The sequence below is a fragment of the Anthonomus grandis genome, chromosome 12 (genome assembly GCF_022605725.1).
Source record: "Anthonomus grandis grandis chromosome 12, icAntGran1.3, whole genome shotgun sequence".
In the NCBI taxonomy this organism is placed as follows: Eukaryota; Metazoa; Arthropoda; class Insecta; order Coleoptera; family Curculionidae; genus Anthonomus; species Anthonomus grandis.
In genome coordinates this window covers 25,798,281-25,816,077 of record NC_065557.1, presented here as the reverse complement: position 1 = coordinate 25,816,077, position 17,797 = coordinate 25,798,281, and the positions used below count along the sequence as shown (strand labels likewise).

The following is a 17,797-nucleotide window of genomic DNA, read 5'->3' as shown; positions in this document are numbered from 1 at the left end:
GCGGAAAATTAGGACGCCCTTGAAGTTTTAGCAGTACTTTGATAAGTTGCGGTTGAGAAAACTAACCGGAAATTAATTCTGCAAAAATTAGAAGAGCTGTCTTCAAGCACCGCTCTAAGGCCAGGACCAAGAAGAAGGCCGATGCTGTTGGTCAATAAGTAGCGGGATGATTTTGATACTTCAACATAGCCCAGCACTAAATGAATGTGGAAAATTTTCGTCCCATCTGACAACTAAAAGACTGATCAAGAGGAAGGAAGCTGAGAACAAGGTATAGCCAAGGAGAGCGTCATCAATTCATCTAGCAGTAAGCTGATAAAGAAGAAAAATGGCTTTAAAAGTTTCTGCCTAGTTTATCGGTAGCTTATCAACGTGGCTAAACAAGATTTTGACAATATAACCAGATGCTTAATAGGCTTATAGGCTGATCGAAATAATGTTAAAAGGACTGTAAGATCTGTTTGGGATACATTGACGACTTTACTATAGTAGGATCCTCATTTAAGGCCCACAATTAGAGAAAGTGTTCAAGGTTCTAGGCTAAGAGGTTGAGCTCAAATAAATGTTATGTTCTTTAACGGGATGTGCAATATCTGAATTATTTCCAGCAGTTTCAGTTATCAAGGTAAAGGTCCAGACTGTCAAAGATTGACTAGTTCCCAAAGACAGACAATCATTGTGCAGGGTCGAGAATAAAATAGCGTTGAGTCGAGCTGCCGAACTCTGGCACCTTGTTATTTAGAACGATTTTAGTTGACCTCAAAACATGACCTACATATGTTCAACAATTAAATAGACATTTTATGGCCGCCATTTAAAATTTTTTTGAAGTGAACATCATTTTCGAATTCAGTGACTCCGAAAATGCATGTATGAGTTGATTTTGATATGAAACTCAAGTTTTTACAAAAGTCGACCGCTTTTTTAAGTAAACGTTATTTTTGTATTTAGCTACGCCGAACATGTATGTCAGTTGATTTTAACACAAGACACGATTTCTTACAAAAGTCGCCCGACATTTTTAATTTTTTCGTGTTCATCGACCCCAAAATTTTCAGGTATGTATATTTCAACAATATTTTCTGACGTTTAGGGGTTTTAGCGAGTTTTTCTGGGATTTTCTACTCATTTACTACTGTGGAGCCTAGCTATTGCGTCACAAACTGAGATTTGCTAATTGTTATATAGTCGCATTCCGCGGCATATGGTCTCTGAATATATTGAGCATGATGGAACACAAAACAATAAATTAGTAGAACTTCCGCGAAGTAATTCTCTAAAGCGTCAAAATTTCATAAAAAATTGTATCGAATTTGATTTCGTCACGAGATCTCAATTTTAACGTTTTTAAATAACTTGAGATTTCTAAGCCTAAAAGTCTATACCGAATTAAATTACTACTTTTTGGGCCACAACGGTATACATACCGGTATACGGGTAGCATATTGTATTTGCCTCAGCGTTACAGAACCAGGAGTCAATACTGCCACGCGATTGGTCAGGGCATAATCGAGTAGTGACAAGCCACGTGATAATTTTGAAATTTTTACTTGACACAAATGATTGAAATATCAAAACCAAAACAAAAACATACAAAAAAAACAGTTTTGAGTGTGACAGTCTAGTTGTGTGAAAAAAGAAGTGTTTTGTAAATAGTAATTAATAAGACAATAAAATCAAATAAACTGAGGCCCTAATAATAACCTAATATATAAATAATAAGCTAAGTAAAGATGGTTTTCACTCTGGACTTTTTATTATGCTTTTAATAAGTTTAGTGGACATTAACAGCGCATTTTGTTAAAATATGCCATAGTTTCTACACATTAAGGAACACATGAGTGCCTATTTTAAGGCGGAATTTATGAAAAATCGAATTTGAAATGGTATAGTGCTTGGCGTGGCTTAATGCTTCTAGTAACTAAGGTAAGTAACATTATTTTACCTATATGTACATATTTATGCTTATAACGCATGACTGATAGCAAACTAAGCTAGTGGATAGAAGCAAATGTGTACCATGATAAGATCTTTCGTCGACTCACTTAATTTAAGTGAGTCGACGAAATTTAATTTAACACACATTATAAGCATAAATACTGGGTAGTTTTGTAGTCTTGCTCTGCCTCTTTTAAATGAATAGACTAATCAAACAACTATCAGCTCCTCTTCAACTGAGCTAATAGTCATTCCACTACGGCATAATTATTTAAAAACTTCTCTTTTTGTTTCAGGCATGGACATATTGCAAATAAAAACACATTTTTTTAATTAAATATTTGTTTTTAAAATGTATTTATTTAGTAGTACCTAATAGCTGGTCATCTTATAGTAAAATATCCTCATAAAGCACTATAAGAATAAAAAAATAATGTTTTACTCATCTTTTGGATTGAAAAAAACACTGAAGTGTAACTTAAAGAGTGTATATACAAATTTAATAAAATGTAAATTAGGTTTCAATAAAATACAAAAATTATTAAATAAATCTTTATTAAAATATCTTAATGAAGTATTGCATTTGACTTATTTTTTTAAATATTTTCTGAAATATGATGTTTTTTTTTTAATTTCTTGATAAAGCAGGGTGACCGCAATTGAGTCTTTTACATCCTCTTGAAACACCATTATGTCTTCTTGAAATTGATGTTGGTTGGACTTTTATTACACCCCCTTCCTTCTACGAAAAAGACTGTTAGCTTTTTTTAATAAGTTTATTGCTTGTTGATCAGAATAAATCTTTGATAGTTTACTATTTATCTGGGATAGGTAATTATTTGTCACTGTACTTCGTGGGAGAAGATTATAAATCTGACTAAAATTTTCTTTTAATAATTCCATATTGTTTTCAAATGCTACATCAATTTGAGAGTTGCCACTAACGTTAATTTGAGTAGTAACACTGGTTGCTGAATGTAAGGCAATATTATTTAAGATAGAGGTACCATCATTTGAAGATATAATAATTTTACATTCAGAATTTTGATTCCCAATTGTTGGTTTTAAACCCTCAAAAAATGATACTTCTGATTTTAGATCATCACCTAAAGCCAATTTAGCAAGAGTATGTTTGTCTATTGCTAATAAAGGAGCAGCATTTGGCAAAATCTTTTTAAAATGTTTGTTTATTAAGTATTAATGTTTGCAAAAAACTCCCTGCAAACCACCAAAACATGTGCAAAAATCCAAGTTTGTATCAATTTCATAAAATACATTTGCTGTTTTGAGACTTGGGATTTTAAAAACAATATTATCCAATGTAGTTATTAAAGTGACATCAAATCCTGAGACAGCTTTTTCTAAAAGATTTAACTTATAAAATGAATTATCTTTACGTCCACTTGCAAAATTTAATAGGCGGACTGTGCAATATTGTTTCCATACGGTAGAACAGTAATCAACTAAAGCTACAGCGTTAAATGCTTTGGTCCTTTGTAATATTATATCTTTTATTATTCTCATAGTAGCCTCTGAATAGTTGTTAGTATTATGTTCTCTTATTAATAAATTCTGTCTAAAATATCCTCCCCATTCCTGTTTAATGCTTAAAAATTCTTCAAATCTTTTTTTGTAGTTTTGTTTAATATCTGAATTTAAGAAGTCCATTGCAAGTTTTTCAAATTCAGTATGTGAGGAAGCATACATGACCTAAAAATATTAATAAAACACGATACATTACACAAAAAGTAGCTCTTTAGTTCAGGATTAACTTACATACTCAAAGAAAAATAAAAATGGGATAAAGAAATAATCAATTGCAAAAAATAGCTTATTAATTATTTATATAAAAAAAAATTTAAAGCCATCAATTATGAAAACGAATTGTTTTAACGTTAATAAATATATCATTTATTCGTATAATATAAAGTTACTAAATTATCTTTAAATATAGTAATTTTAAGTATTTATAATGAATTGGAGTATATTTGTTATTGTGCCGCACCATAATAAAACTACCCGTTTTACTGGTCTACGACGGTCCTATAAATAACTCGGCCAAGAAATAAAAACACGAATTATTTTTAAAATATAACTTTAATTGAACGAACGTACCACGGAAAGGTTTTCTCGATAACTAACTTACAAAAGTATTGCGTCAGCAAAGTAAGGCGACAGTGGCTCGCCCCGCGAAATATGTACTTATCAAGAGTTATAGACTAAACAAAACATTCCTCTTTTTAAGCGAAACTGTAAGGCGGCCAGGATATGAATAATAATATTTCTCACATATCGGGTGACTTAAACAAACGTGAACTTATTAGGTATATAATAAAAATTATTATATTTTTGCTTAAATTTATAAATAAATGCCTAATGTTTCTAACATTCACCCACCTTAAAAATGTTTTGAGAGAACAAACATTTTTCACCAACAAGAGTTAACATCGACAAGGTAAAAGTTAAGAGTACATACCAACTTCTCGCTGATTACAGTGAACATCTCTTAGGAAAAACGTCGCGGGATTCTACAGACACGACCGCACCGTGTCGTTTTCACTTCGTCAACTTTTTTCCAAGCATTTAGACAAATGTAATTCTAAAGTGGCACCAAGTAAAAAAGGACTGCTGTTTACCCCAAACACTACTCTTTTGTGACGCAAAATCACCTCCTGACCTTGAGCATTTAACCAAAGAAATCTCAAAAAATTTCGATCCTGTTCATTTAAGCTTTTTTTTGATTTGTAAGAAAGTCTTGCGTATATCTGCGACTACACCTATTCTATTCTCTCAAAATCTTAATAGTATTGATGGTATGAGCTCAATAAGGTTTGATCCTTTCTCCAAGCAGTGATTGAGTACCGGTTTGTCCTTTTCATGCGCAGACGCATCGAACACAGGCCTTATGTTCGTAGTAGCGCTATTTTCCTTTAATATTGGTCGATGACGGAGGTAATGTCCTTCGCTAATGTCTTCACCTGCCAATGTAGTGACTTCTTCTATAATTTCTTCGTTTTTCCACTCGAATAAAACATTTTCATATTGCTCATAGATGCCTTGTCCTTTCAATTTTCCAACAGCTGAGTTCAGCCTTTTTTGAGCAAGCTTATAATTGTTCGGGAGAGGAGGATGACCTTCGAGCCACGGAAGTCCTACTTCATAACGTCCCTCCTTGTCAATTTTAACTGTCTGTAAAAGTAGCTCCTTTGCTGCCATAGCCATTTCTTCTTTAGTTCTCTTGTTGGGCGGTGCTTGAATACCTATTGCTTCCAACTCCCACAAGTTGCTCATGCAAGCGTCCTTGACATATAAATTCAATGAACTACATCAGAACGTGGGTTCTTATTTGGTATCCTTCCCATCAATGTCCATCCAAAATACGTCTCCATGGCAACTAGTCCACAAGTCAGTTCATAGCGTGCTCCTGTATACAACTTACCCGCAATGTCAGATCCCAACAAAAGTTCAATGGGTCCAGGGATTTGATTATCCGAGACGTCTACATTTATGGATTTAATTTCTTCAGTCCAAACACCATAATATACCGGAGAAACTTCACCACAAATTTTCCTTTGATCCAAGGCCTCGAATGTAAATAAATCGTCTCCTTGACAGATATTGACATCATAACAACTATGAGTATTTGCTGCCTCCTGTCCGCCAAACAGGCAGTGGATAATTTCCTCTGACCGTTTAGGTATATATCCTAGCTGCCTAGCAGTGTTCTTCAGAATATAGGATCTTTGCGAGCCACTATCAATCAAAGCTCGCACACTCTTGCAACCATTTACTACCCTTAAGTTTACCCTTAACGTTTGCAAAAATACTGGTGTACTCGTCTGGTTAGCTACGTTTGGTCTTTGACGGGAGTAGCTTTCTCGTTAGTACTATTAAGAGAGTCATTGACATCCTTATTTCCACGTAAATCAGGACACATTAAAACTGCATGTGATCGGCTGCAAATAGCACACCTCAAACGGCCTCTACACTTTTTGGCTCAAACACAACTCGGTTTTATGGGTCCCTGCACAAAAAATACATGGCTCTACCTCGCAATTTATTAACCCTGTAGCTGTTCCTACCGCAGTGTAGGGAGCCACAAGGCACCACCCAGCGGTGGAGTTTTAGTGGGTATAGGACGAAACAGACTCGACTCGTACTGGGGGCGGCGCCGCGTAACCAGTGTTCATAAAGAATTTCTCCAACGACCCCAAAAAAAAAAAAAAAAAAAAAAAAAAAAAAAAAAACCCTGTAGCTGTTGGAACTGCGTCATTTTCCGTGAGCATCCCTTTTCTTCTAACACCGCTTTTATTTACAGCTGATTTTTCACCTGAAAGACCAAAGCCCTCTGCCTCTAGATTTATTCTTTGCTCGTTCTCTACCTCATGCTTGAGAAAATTCATTAAGTTTTTAAGCCTAATTTCCAGAGAAGCGATAGCCGTTTCGTCTTCCGAGGTAACAGAGTAGTTGAAATGTTGAAATTGTTAGAACGTTGCCAAACTCTAAGTAATTCATTTGGTAAGCAAGACTATTAAAGGATAAAGCATTGCTGAGCACTTGTCAGAAGTAATGCCAAGTGTTTCAAGTGCTCGCAGTTGAGTCTCTATCTTATCATAAAGAGTGGCAATGTCCAACCCTTGATTTGAAGTTGAATTTGTCAGAATTAGTTTCAGCAGCTCCCTTATATAAACTTCGATCCGTAGATCCTCCCTACCGAATCTACTAAGCATACTGTCTACGATTTTCTTATAATTCTCACTCATGGCCGGGTAGCTCTCAACCAACTGTCTAGCTCTGCTTCCGGTAACTGTGGCCTAAATAAGATATTCTATTTTGTCATGCTCATCTATAGAATCATCTTCGTGTATTTTACGGAATTGGGCCCAAAACGAAAGCCAGCCTTTTATACTACCATCATAATGTTTGAATTCTATTCTAGGTAATTTAAAAGATCGCCTACCTGTTATATGATTCGTTGTTTTGCGGGACCCATCACTAACACCTGAGGCTGAATCTTGTTGCTCCAGCGATTTCACTAATTTTTCATATTTCAACCCGTAAACCTTTTTGCATACAAATCACTAGTCTCGATCTCACTTTCAAGCTCAGCTTCAGTTGCACTTGTCAATAAAAGCTCGTATATTTCACTATTCAAAATATGCAACTCATCAAATTTTGATTTAATAAGCTCCCATGTAATATCCACCGATTCTGAGTCCAACGGTACGGCACTCAATCCGAGCGTAAGCTCATTAGCCGCCTTTGTAAACAAACTCCGAATCACACTACGGCTCTTTTTCTTTTTCTCAAGATCAGACATTTTAAATGTGATTTTTAAAAATCAGAAACCGACGACACAGACCCGGTTACAAACCCCCTAAACGTTCAGTAGAACGCGGTAAAAGTCCGTCGAATTAACAACAAAAAACAGTGCAAAACTTTTTGATAAACCCGGTAAAGATTTATCTCTTAAAACAGTTTTGCCGAAAAAACAAACCAACGAAAATGTATAAACACTTTCCAAGAACGATAACAATTCAATCAAAGTCCTGTCACGGTAGCCACTATGTGCCGCACCATAATAAAACTACCCGTTTTACTGGTCTACGACGGTCCTATAAATAACTCGGCCAAGAGATCAAAACACGCATTATTTTTAAAATATAGCTTTAATTGAACGAACGTACCACGGAAAGGTTTTCTCGATAACTAACTTACAAAAGTATTGCGTCAGGGGAGTAAGGCGACAGTGGCTCGCCCCGCCAAAAGATGTACTTATTAGGAGTTATAGACTAAACAAAACATTCCTCTTTTTAAGCGAAACTGTAAGGCAGCCAGGATATGAATAATAATATTTCTTACATATCGGGTGGCTTAAACAAACGTGAACTTATCCTAATAGGTAATCCTAATAATAAAAATGATTATACTTTTTGCTTAAATCTATAAATAAATGCCTAATGATCCTAACAGTTATAAAAAAATTAAACATTCTGTATATTGAGTCAAAACTACTTTCATAATTTAAAAAACCTAATTTTAAAACACTACATCTACCTGCAAAAAATAATAAAAAGCAGCAAGCTAATTATAAACATACCAAAAGCTAAATATCATAAATATAGATTAATTTTTTACTTTTTACAAAAATAAATCTTATTTTTCTGATTCACAACCCTATTACAAAAAATTATATATATATATATATTTAAAAATAGGTTTTCCATGACTACACACATGTTAACGAACTTTGCTTCATGATATTACGCATTCTTTTGTACTTTTATAAAAGGCTTTTTTTAGTTTTTTTTTTAAATTAAAATTATCAATATGATAATAATAAATCAAACAGTTTCCATTTTGATGAAAACTGGTAGTCATAGGAAAACTTATTTGGTGACAAGTTGAAATATGATATAATATAGTACTTTTTTAAAGGTCTTCATGTAAGTTTGCCTTATATCTCCAGGAATTCTGTTTTTAGCGGACATTAACCAACGCCATTCTACCTGGGCAACATGAAAATGACATAGCAATTGTCGTGACCCTGGTCAGACCGTTTCCAATGCATTTTTTTCTGCAGCTGAGTGGTCGGTCATGAAAGCTATAGGATGCTAGAAGAAATAAAGTTTTTACAATACTCTTCATATAAGAAGTCTAAGCTATTATAGTGCTACCTCACATATACCAAAAGGCTTGTTGTTAAAGCTTTTCAGTAATAGAAAAGCTTTTGTATAAATTTCCTCGGTTTGCCCCTCATGAACTAGCATACATAAGGTCTTCCTTATGTAGAATAGAATAGAAGCTGTCAAAATGATAGTTAGAGAAGAATGATTAGCATCTACACTGCAAGTGGTATCTATAAAAATAACTTCTTTAGAGTAAACCAGTTCTTGAGACTTTCATTATAGGCGTAACCACCAAAATTGTCCAAGGATGTTGATCTTCTATACGTATGTTTGTATTAAAATTCCTAAATTAAACATAAAGTCTGATTCAAATTTTACTTTAAATAAAATAAAAATTGGTGGTCAGCATTTTAATAAATCAATTTTTACTCTACACATCTGAATATTCTTGGTTAAATTATTGAAATTGTAAAATTATACTAACCTTTTTTGGTGTAATATATCATTTTCTCCTTTAATCTTTTAACACTATCCAAAACATTTCCAAAATTATCATTTCTCCATCTGTTATAAAGATTTTTGACCATATTATAAGTTGGATTTAGTCTAGCATTGGCCGTCACCTCTGGCAAATCTGTAGAAAGAATGCTTAAAAGATTTTTAGAGAAAGAGAACACCTTTTTCTGTCATCGAGATGTATTTATTTTTTAATTGGTCTATGTTCATAATTTTAAGGACATCATCGATTCCTAGAAGGTTCCCACAGGTCAGAAAATAATCAATTTGACGTCGTTACTTTTAAACGTTTCAAACTTAAGAAAACAAATATAACCCATAAATTGCCATAAAACTGTCAGACTCTTAGGTCTTAAGCCCGTTTTCACATCCCTTGTTAATGAAAGATGCACTTATTAAACATCTTTACCCCCAATAAGTAAAACAAGCTGGTAAAAAGGTCGCACGGTCAAAAGATATACAGTTGATCTCAGTTGTTGTAGAGAGGAGCTCAGGAGTTGCAGTGTACAGTCGAGTTGAGGCACTGTCGTCGAGAAGTAGTGTGTAAGTCGAGTCACGAGTCGTAGTCGCGATCGGAGTGAGAAGTTGCTCACGGAAGTTTTCCCTATTATCTCAATTACCCCTAATACCCAAGACAGGTTTTTCTCTCTTCTCTCTCTCTCTCTCTCTCTCTCTCTCTCTTTACTCCTTTAGTGACCTAGAAAGGTCCGTAAGCACCCTTATACTTTAAACCCAGTTAAAACTACCTGTATTATTTTCGCTAGTTACGAGTTCGGTCGTCGTGTGTTGATACAATAGGTTAAAGTAATTAACCCATTGTAATTAGAGTATAAGCACCATTGTTAGTAGTTAGTAAGAAGTGAGTGAAGTTACCTGCTAAGAAACAAAGTGAGTGTAAATAAGGGAAAATTAAGTATACAAAAAGACAGTAAAGACGAACATGACCACAAAATGAACAAATTCATAGTTTACAACTACTTTAATGAACTATTCCATTTTCCTGTCTTCGGATCTAATAAATGAGCATATTTTGTTTTGGTAAAGTTTTGTTTCATTTATTAAGTTAATTGGTTCAGGGCCATATAAGCTGTGGTCCTTCGATAAACATACAAAATAAACAAGTACAGTCCACTAGTACTCTCCAGTGGCACAATTAATCAATTGTACCATAGGGGGACACCCCCTCTATTTGGGGAAGAAACCAAGCAGCAGTTCTCCCCCGAATAAGATTCTTATTTTGAAATTCCCTAATACTCTCGCTAACTCCTAGTCCTCCTTCAACGTACCCATAGCATTGGTCTCGAATTTGGTCATCTATTCTTAATAGTTTCAGAGATCTACAAGTATCAACTGCATGGTTAGGATTAGTTTTTATTTTAACGATCTCTGCCAAAGGTTGGTTTTCTTTTAAAAAATTATCATTTTTCTGTGTTGCTTTATTATTTTTTAAAATTTTAATATCAATTGTAGATGTACATCTGTTCTGTTCCTTTCTGAATCCCTTTTCCTTTTATTTCTTGAGGCATGTTGACGAACAAAACACTTATGAAACACTAATCTAAAATAGTAAAATATAAAAAAAACATCATCCTTCGTACTATCTAGGAGAACCTACATTTTGGGATTATAAACCGCATTCTTAATAATCCATTAAGTATTTGTTTTATTTGAATACTCATCTATCCACTCTAAAGCATCTTGCTCACTTATAAGATTTGATCTGTACACTAAAATACACTCTGGATTATTATTGTCACTATTTTCCACTTTTTTAAATAAACACTTGAATGATAAGTTCATGTCTAGATCCATGTTAATTTTTCTTTAAACTAAAAACCAACCACAGGAACAAACAACAACACAAAATCACAGGAAATGGAAATGACCAAAATCTTTGAAATCCTTCTCCAACACATGAATATGCCCTATTGGGTTTTCAAAAGATAATTATCAAAATAGAAAATACAAAACAGCGTTTTGAAAACATAAAAACACAGAAAACAAAATGAAAATATAGAAATGATATGGTTCTGGTTTTGTTTATAGTTTCGTGGATGTGTCGCACCTCCAATGATACGTTAAGCGGGCGATTCGGTGGAACGAATGTGTACGTGACCAACCGGGTGGCAGTATTTACTACTGGTTCTGTAACGCTGAAGCAAATACAATATGCATACGGGTGAGTAGTTAAAAGCGAACAAAAGTGAGTAAAAAAATTCAAACTGCTTCAGAGGCTAGAAGATAATCTTTATAAAAAAAAGTATTTCGGCTTTTAAAAAATATTTTACATAAAAAAATTTAACGAGTTCTGGCATTTTTAGTTTTTTTGAATTTTACGTTTAAGGGTACCTTTTTCGAAAAAGAACTTTTTATAAAAAAAGCTTTATTATTTTCAAATGCCGTATATAATCAAATTTTTTATGAACTATATAGGACGAGCAATAATGAACTTTTCCCATAAAGGTCCGACCCAACAATCATATATTTTTTTAATAGCATTGTAGTGGCGCCACCTAGACAATTTTATATTTTCAGATATGAAATACTATATTAAACCGATTATTTATTATATTATGTATATTATATTTTTTTGGGGTAATTAAAACTTTTCCAATATTAATAGTTTTTGAGATATTTGCATTTTTGCGTTTTATTTATTTGCGATATCCTTGTACATTATTAGAAAATGACACCTCATCTATAAGATCCCAAAATCTGTTTTACAACACATACTAAAATGGCAGCATTGCAGCAATAGTACAAGTACAGAAAATGCGTTTTTCTCAAGCAAGTCAATTTTCTCCGTTTTTTTCGTTAAACGTCACCACAAGCGTGAAATAATCTAATATGGCCGCCAAGAGCGGCCTGTTCTCAGCATGTTGTTTTTTGAAAGGGTGTCACAGTTTTGTTAAATTTTTAATGAAAATGATTTGGGAGGTGTCAATTAAAGGTATCGTCTAATCAAAAAAAAACTGTGATCTTTCCGAATATGTGCATATCAATTTGGGAAATTGTGTCTTGCGCCAGGAAAATTCAGCAAAGTTTTGACGTCTTCGAAAAATACCGTATTTTTCACATATTTCAAGTTCAAACTGGGTTGCTCAAAAACAATTTGGCACGTTTTATTCCTTAGAATGTTGGAAGGCTAGAATTAGTAAACAACAACTTTTTTTGAGTTCAACATGTGCACAGAGGCAAGAGAGGTGTTTTGTTTACAAACTTATTCATCGATTCTCTGTTGTCAAGTTTACATGCATTTTCTTAAGAGGAAATGTTTACCTATATATCAACACATATATATGTTAATTAAACTTGGAAAAAATAGAAATAGATATATGTTATTTTAAGCGTAAAAGTAACATCTTAAAAGCAAAAAATTTATTCCTAAACCCGCTTCTAAGAAATATAAAATGTACTTACCGCAGGCAAAAGCTGATATCGTCTCTGTAAAGTTCTGTTTTTTTTCTTTAGTTTTTGGTTGAAAAACCAAAAAGGTGTTTTGTGGGCTGTTGCGATAGTAAAAACATGTGCCGAACCATGAGAAAAAGCGTAGATCAATCAAAACTTCTATAAGAAAAGAAATCTATAATAATTATAATAATTGTAAAATATTTAATTTCCACGAAAAAAATGCAACCTTTATTGTAATGAAGTACGTTAAAAAAACGAATAAAGAGTTCATAAACGGTAATATTGTTTATAATTTAAAGCATCAATCGACTTATAATAAACGACGTCACTTAAGATTACTTGTGTCGGTGGAATCAACAATGCGATCGAGCGGCGTTGCGATGTTGTTGCCTTTTTCCCTGTATGTACGTTATCTACATTCATTTAACTTTGAATGTTGACTTCTGTATAGGGAATCTTACTATATTTTATAAAAAAAATCTACTTCATATTTTATTAAAGAGGAATAGTATTGTTTTGCGACTGTCAAATTAGGTGACAAATTTTTATGATATTATAAAGTGTGTTTTTTTGCTTTCAGTATGTTTATTTCAAGATAAGTATTTAGTATAATTGCATCAGAGATATTGGAAGCAAACAAAATGCCCATAGTTCTACGCCAATGCTAATTCTAGCCATTCATATGTTCTAAGTTTTATTCATTTAAAAATAAGTTGCTGTTATGTTAGGTGAGTTTTATGACTTTATGATATGGAAAAATTTTGTAAAAATGATTTAAAGTTATACAATTTAGGATTTGAGATTTGTTGAAGATATAATTATTTAATTTTTGAACTTATAAATTTTAGAGTCACGTTATCATAACTTTTTTGCTAATGGTCCGATTGGGTTTAAATTTGGTATTTGGGGTTTATTTAGGATGCAATTGATAAACTTTGTCAGATATTTAACTTATACCATAGTATATTGACATACAACGTATGGTTCTTTGAAGCATGATACCACAAGAACTGATCCTCTCTTTCATTCGCATATAAACTTTCGCCTCCCCGACTAACCAGATTTAAGTATGCTTGATAGTTTGTGTTTTTATTTTAAGAATTCTTTAATGACTCTTCACAGATAAGATCTAAACATTCCAAGCTGGTCGCCATGAACCAGAAGTTTTGTGGCGATCGGTTATTAAAGCGATGGAGCAGCTAAATAATCACTTCTATGGAATAAAGTTCCTGCTTCAGATTCGCCGTTCAGCTTAAAATTTCAGAGGGTTAAGATAAAAAAAATGCTACAAGAGTTTGATTTTGACACTGAACACCCATCCATGGAAATTCAGATGCTCTATTAAGAAGATTCTCCTAAAAGGAGGAATCGTACAAAATACTTATCAGACATACATCTTTAGCTGTATAAAAAAATAGAAGCTAACTTAAGAAATTGCCAAGTCGGCATCGCGTAATTTTGAAAAATACTGCCTAAGACTCCTGCGACAGAAATTAGTTTATCACGGCAAAGAGGAAAGAAGGCAAATCGTTGTGCCTAAATGTAAAATTTTCGAGTTGCTAGAGGAATTTTATGCCAGTGTAATAAGAGGATATTTTAGAGACATTATCTGAAAACAGACCTAATAGGAAAAGCTTTTACTGGATCAAAAGTAAGGCAAAGATGAGACTGGTGCAGGAAATGCGTTGTATATGAAGCAAGCAATGTGCTGCAAAGAAATGAAAATGTTTTGATACGCATTTATGTACAACGTGAAAAGTCTCTTTAAAAGGATTGCTGTTGACTTTGCCACCCGTTTTTAAAATGCATTGGCACATATTATTAGCAATCTAAATACTATTTTTTGGTCTATAGCTCTTTTTGCAAAACTTCCAAATAGCGGTGGCATGCCATTTTAAAAAATTAAATTAAATAGAAAGGGGGATCATGTGATATGTCGTTTGAAAGCTTCGACTGAATGCTTTATGGTCCTAGAAGATTAAGTCATCTACTTATAGCAAAATGACAGCCTTTTAAAATTGTATTTTTTTTATTTTAAAATGACGGCGGGACGCCATTTTTGTAAAATGAGCTAGGAAATGTCAAGTCTTGTAAAATGAGCTAGGAACCAATAAGTAGTATTTAGCTTACCTATGATATATGCCAAATTTAAAATTTTTATATAAACGCATTCAAAAAAAAAAGAAGGAGGGGAAATTAAGAGCCGCAATATATAGCTTGTGATATCCGCGGCTTAGCTCGTATAGAATGGATTAGCGGTTTTATTCAAGTCGTACCAAATTTTGTCGCCAACAAATTCAACAGTAGCAAAAAAAAATTAAGTCGGTTGACGTACCAGCAAATAGTGAGCTAAAATGTCTGGTAATAATAAATACTTTATCAATGTCATACTTTTGTATCCAAAGATAAAACAGAGACAAAACAGCCACTCTGGAAAAAATAAATTGTTTAGCTAAAAACGGCCGATTACGTTTAATTTAATATTAAGGGGGATAATTATTGACAGAAATTGCGTTTCTCAGAGGTCATCCCTCACTCCCCAGAGCCTCTATGTCAATTTTGTTAAATGGGATTAGGAGTTAAGGATACCTTGTATTAAAGATAATTTAATTCTCTACATTGTCCTTTTTTTTTATTTTATTAATTCGTTTTCAAGTATCATGAATAAACGTGGTTGACATTTTTCAAAAGTCTGAATCTTACAATTTTTTTGCCTGCTATTATTTCTAATCAAGAAAAGAAATATATTCCCAAAATTCAAGTTATTTTGACAAAAACGTTATTTCGACGCTTTGGTTTTTTTATTTATTTGTATTTTGGTATCGGTGTTTTTGTTAAAGTGAGCAATAGCATTAGTAGCTCCAAGTATTTGCTTAATCTACTTCTGGTGATATCGATAGGATTGTAACAATGGTTTATACGCTGCAAGAAAGAATTGAGTTGGTGGATCTTTATTACCAATAAAATAAGTTATGGAGTTGATACGGATGTTTCAAGAAACAGAATTAAAATAAAGTTCAGTATCCAGTGAGAAATGAAGAAGAAATGTTGAGTCATGTTGAGATAAAACCTTACATGAAAAATTGCTACCGTATCTAGCAAGTCTAAAAGTACCGTTTATAAATTTTTTAAATTACACAAATATCATGCCTACAAAATCAAACTAGGGCATGAGCTAAATGAAGACGATTTTATTAGGGATAGGCTAAAACGTGAGTTCTATCTATATTTCGGATGAATGCTCCTGTTATCTCCATAGTGAAGTTAATAGGCACAACTGTAGATACTGGGTCATGATTAATTCTGATTTATTTCGAAAAACACATACGCAGCAACCTCACAATTTTAATGTAAGGCCTGGTATTTAAGGTACTGACTCTTTGTTTATTAATACAAATCTTAATGCTAAAAATTGCTTTGAACTTCTACAGGATGCCATCCAACCCAGAATAACTGAGTTACTTGAACAAGTTGATAACTTTTTAGAAAATGAACTGATGTTTCAACAAGATGGGGCAACACCACATTATGCTGCTGCCGTTCCTCATATTTTGAACAAAATATTTCCTGGATATTGGATTGACCGGAGAGATACTGTAGCCTGCTTGATCTCCCGATCTTACCCTCTTTAGATTTTTTTATGGATTCATCTAAAAACCAAAATCTTTGCCGCAAAGCGTGACTCCTTTAAAGATCTTTAAAAAATAATTGATAACAAATGTCAGTTAATAATACCCGAAATATTCTGATATTTGTATGGAGATTAACGGAGACTGTTTGAATTGATTAATTTTGATCTCGCTCTGTGAATTTTGCATTAGAATGCTTATGAAAAGAATAACTGAATATTCAATCAGAACACTAATTTATATATCAATATTTTATAAATAATATAAGCTTAAACGCCTTAAGTAAGATCGCATAATACTGCCTTATTACATAAAAAATTTATTATTACTATTAATTTTATTATCAAACTAAAAATGTTTCTATAGGCTTTAGCAAGAGTCTGCATCATGAGGAATTAAAATAAGATTAACAGACATTTTATTATGTCAATAAACAAAACAACTTATGATCTTACCTTATGATGTCTCATATATGTTTTGGCACCATCTAAAAGTCGTTCGAACTCCAGTCTATTGGCGTTTCTGTTTGTGATCACATTTCCCACTTGACCGACTATAGTCGCAAATATAAATACTCCGATAAGATAACTAACTATTGTAAAAATATATCTGAAAGAGATAAAAAAAGTAATTATGATAGTTTCTTTTCAATTTTTTTAGTTAATATTAAAATGACTCGCGATTCTGTTTAGCGTTTCTTAATTTAGTTTAAGGAGTTGAAATAGCAGGTTAGAGATAGTACATCAAACTGTATACAATAGTAATGGTATATGTCTATTAGGTTATGTAGTTAAGAAAAAGTATTTTTCTTTAAACGTCGAAAATTACGTTAAAATGTACTTCGACCAATTTTTAATTTTGAGGTTTGATAATTCTCTCCATAACTCACTATTCTGTTGCCTAGAAATTAAAAAAAAAATGAATATACATGTGTGTAAAAGTAATTTAATCTTTTAACAAAAATATATTACAAAATAGTAAAATAATAATTTAAGCAAAAATGGTATATATATATATATATATATATATATATATATATATATATTTCTCAAAGTTGTAAAGAATTTAATGAAATCTTAAATATTGAAACGGGAATGATAGAATTTTACGTATCGTTAAGTACGGCAGCAGAGATAAAAAAGAGCATCTTCTCTTTTGTATAAAGGTTAGCGGTAAATCATATTTCGAATTATGCTTTTAATAGCTATAATGATTTTATCTATAATTCTTTAGTAAGCAGATTACTAAGTTAAAGTCCTTATAAAATATCAATATCTAAAAGACCCAGCGCTCAGATTAAAACAATAATAAATAATTTATGATAAAGTAGACTTAATAAAGTATAAAATAAAATTGGCAGCGGCAGGGTCCCAATAACATGTCGATCAATAAAAAAATTGTTTAATCTTTTTTTAACATTAAAACTACAGGTTCTAAGAATTATTAGGAATAGTAAGCGACGACCCCTCGGTCCTGCCGCTGCCAGTGGTCAGTGTTGTAAGATACGAGGGAGCATAAATTAAATAGATTTTGTTTACCCGTTACTGGTGTTGAACTGCAGTAGACGAGATTTAACCCCTCTGCGTGGCAGCGACCGAGGTCCGTCAACTGAACCTATGTTTCTAATAAATAAAAGCAATTAACAAACTAATTGTAATAAAATTTTAACGAAGA

The 17,797-nt window shown here is 32.8% G+C and overlaps 1 protein-coding gene across 7 annotated transcripts in view; it reads right to left on the bottom strand.

The window, feature by feature from the left end:
• Positions 1–17,797, bottom strand: part of LOC126743388 (uncharacterized) — a 347,135-nt gene that overhangs the window by 180,818 nt on the left and 148,520 nt on the right. For 6 of the 7 annotated variants that reach the window (XM_050450456.1, XM_050450452.1, XM_050450450.1 and 3 more), the window contains exons 10-11: positions 17,662–17,745; positions 16,579–16,732 (exon numbers count right to left, since the gene is read on the bottom strand). In XM_050450456.1, coding sequence (XP_050306413.1) covers positions 16,579–16,732; positions 17,662–17,745 — 238 coding nt within the window. The remainder of the gene's footprint in view (positions 1–16,578; positions 16,733–17,661; positions 17,746–17,797) is intronic. The other variant, XM_050450451.1, reaches the window with a different exon arrangement.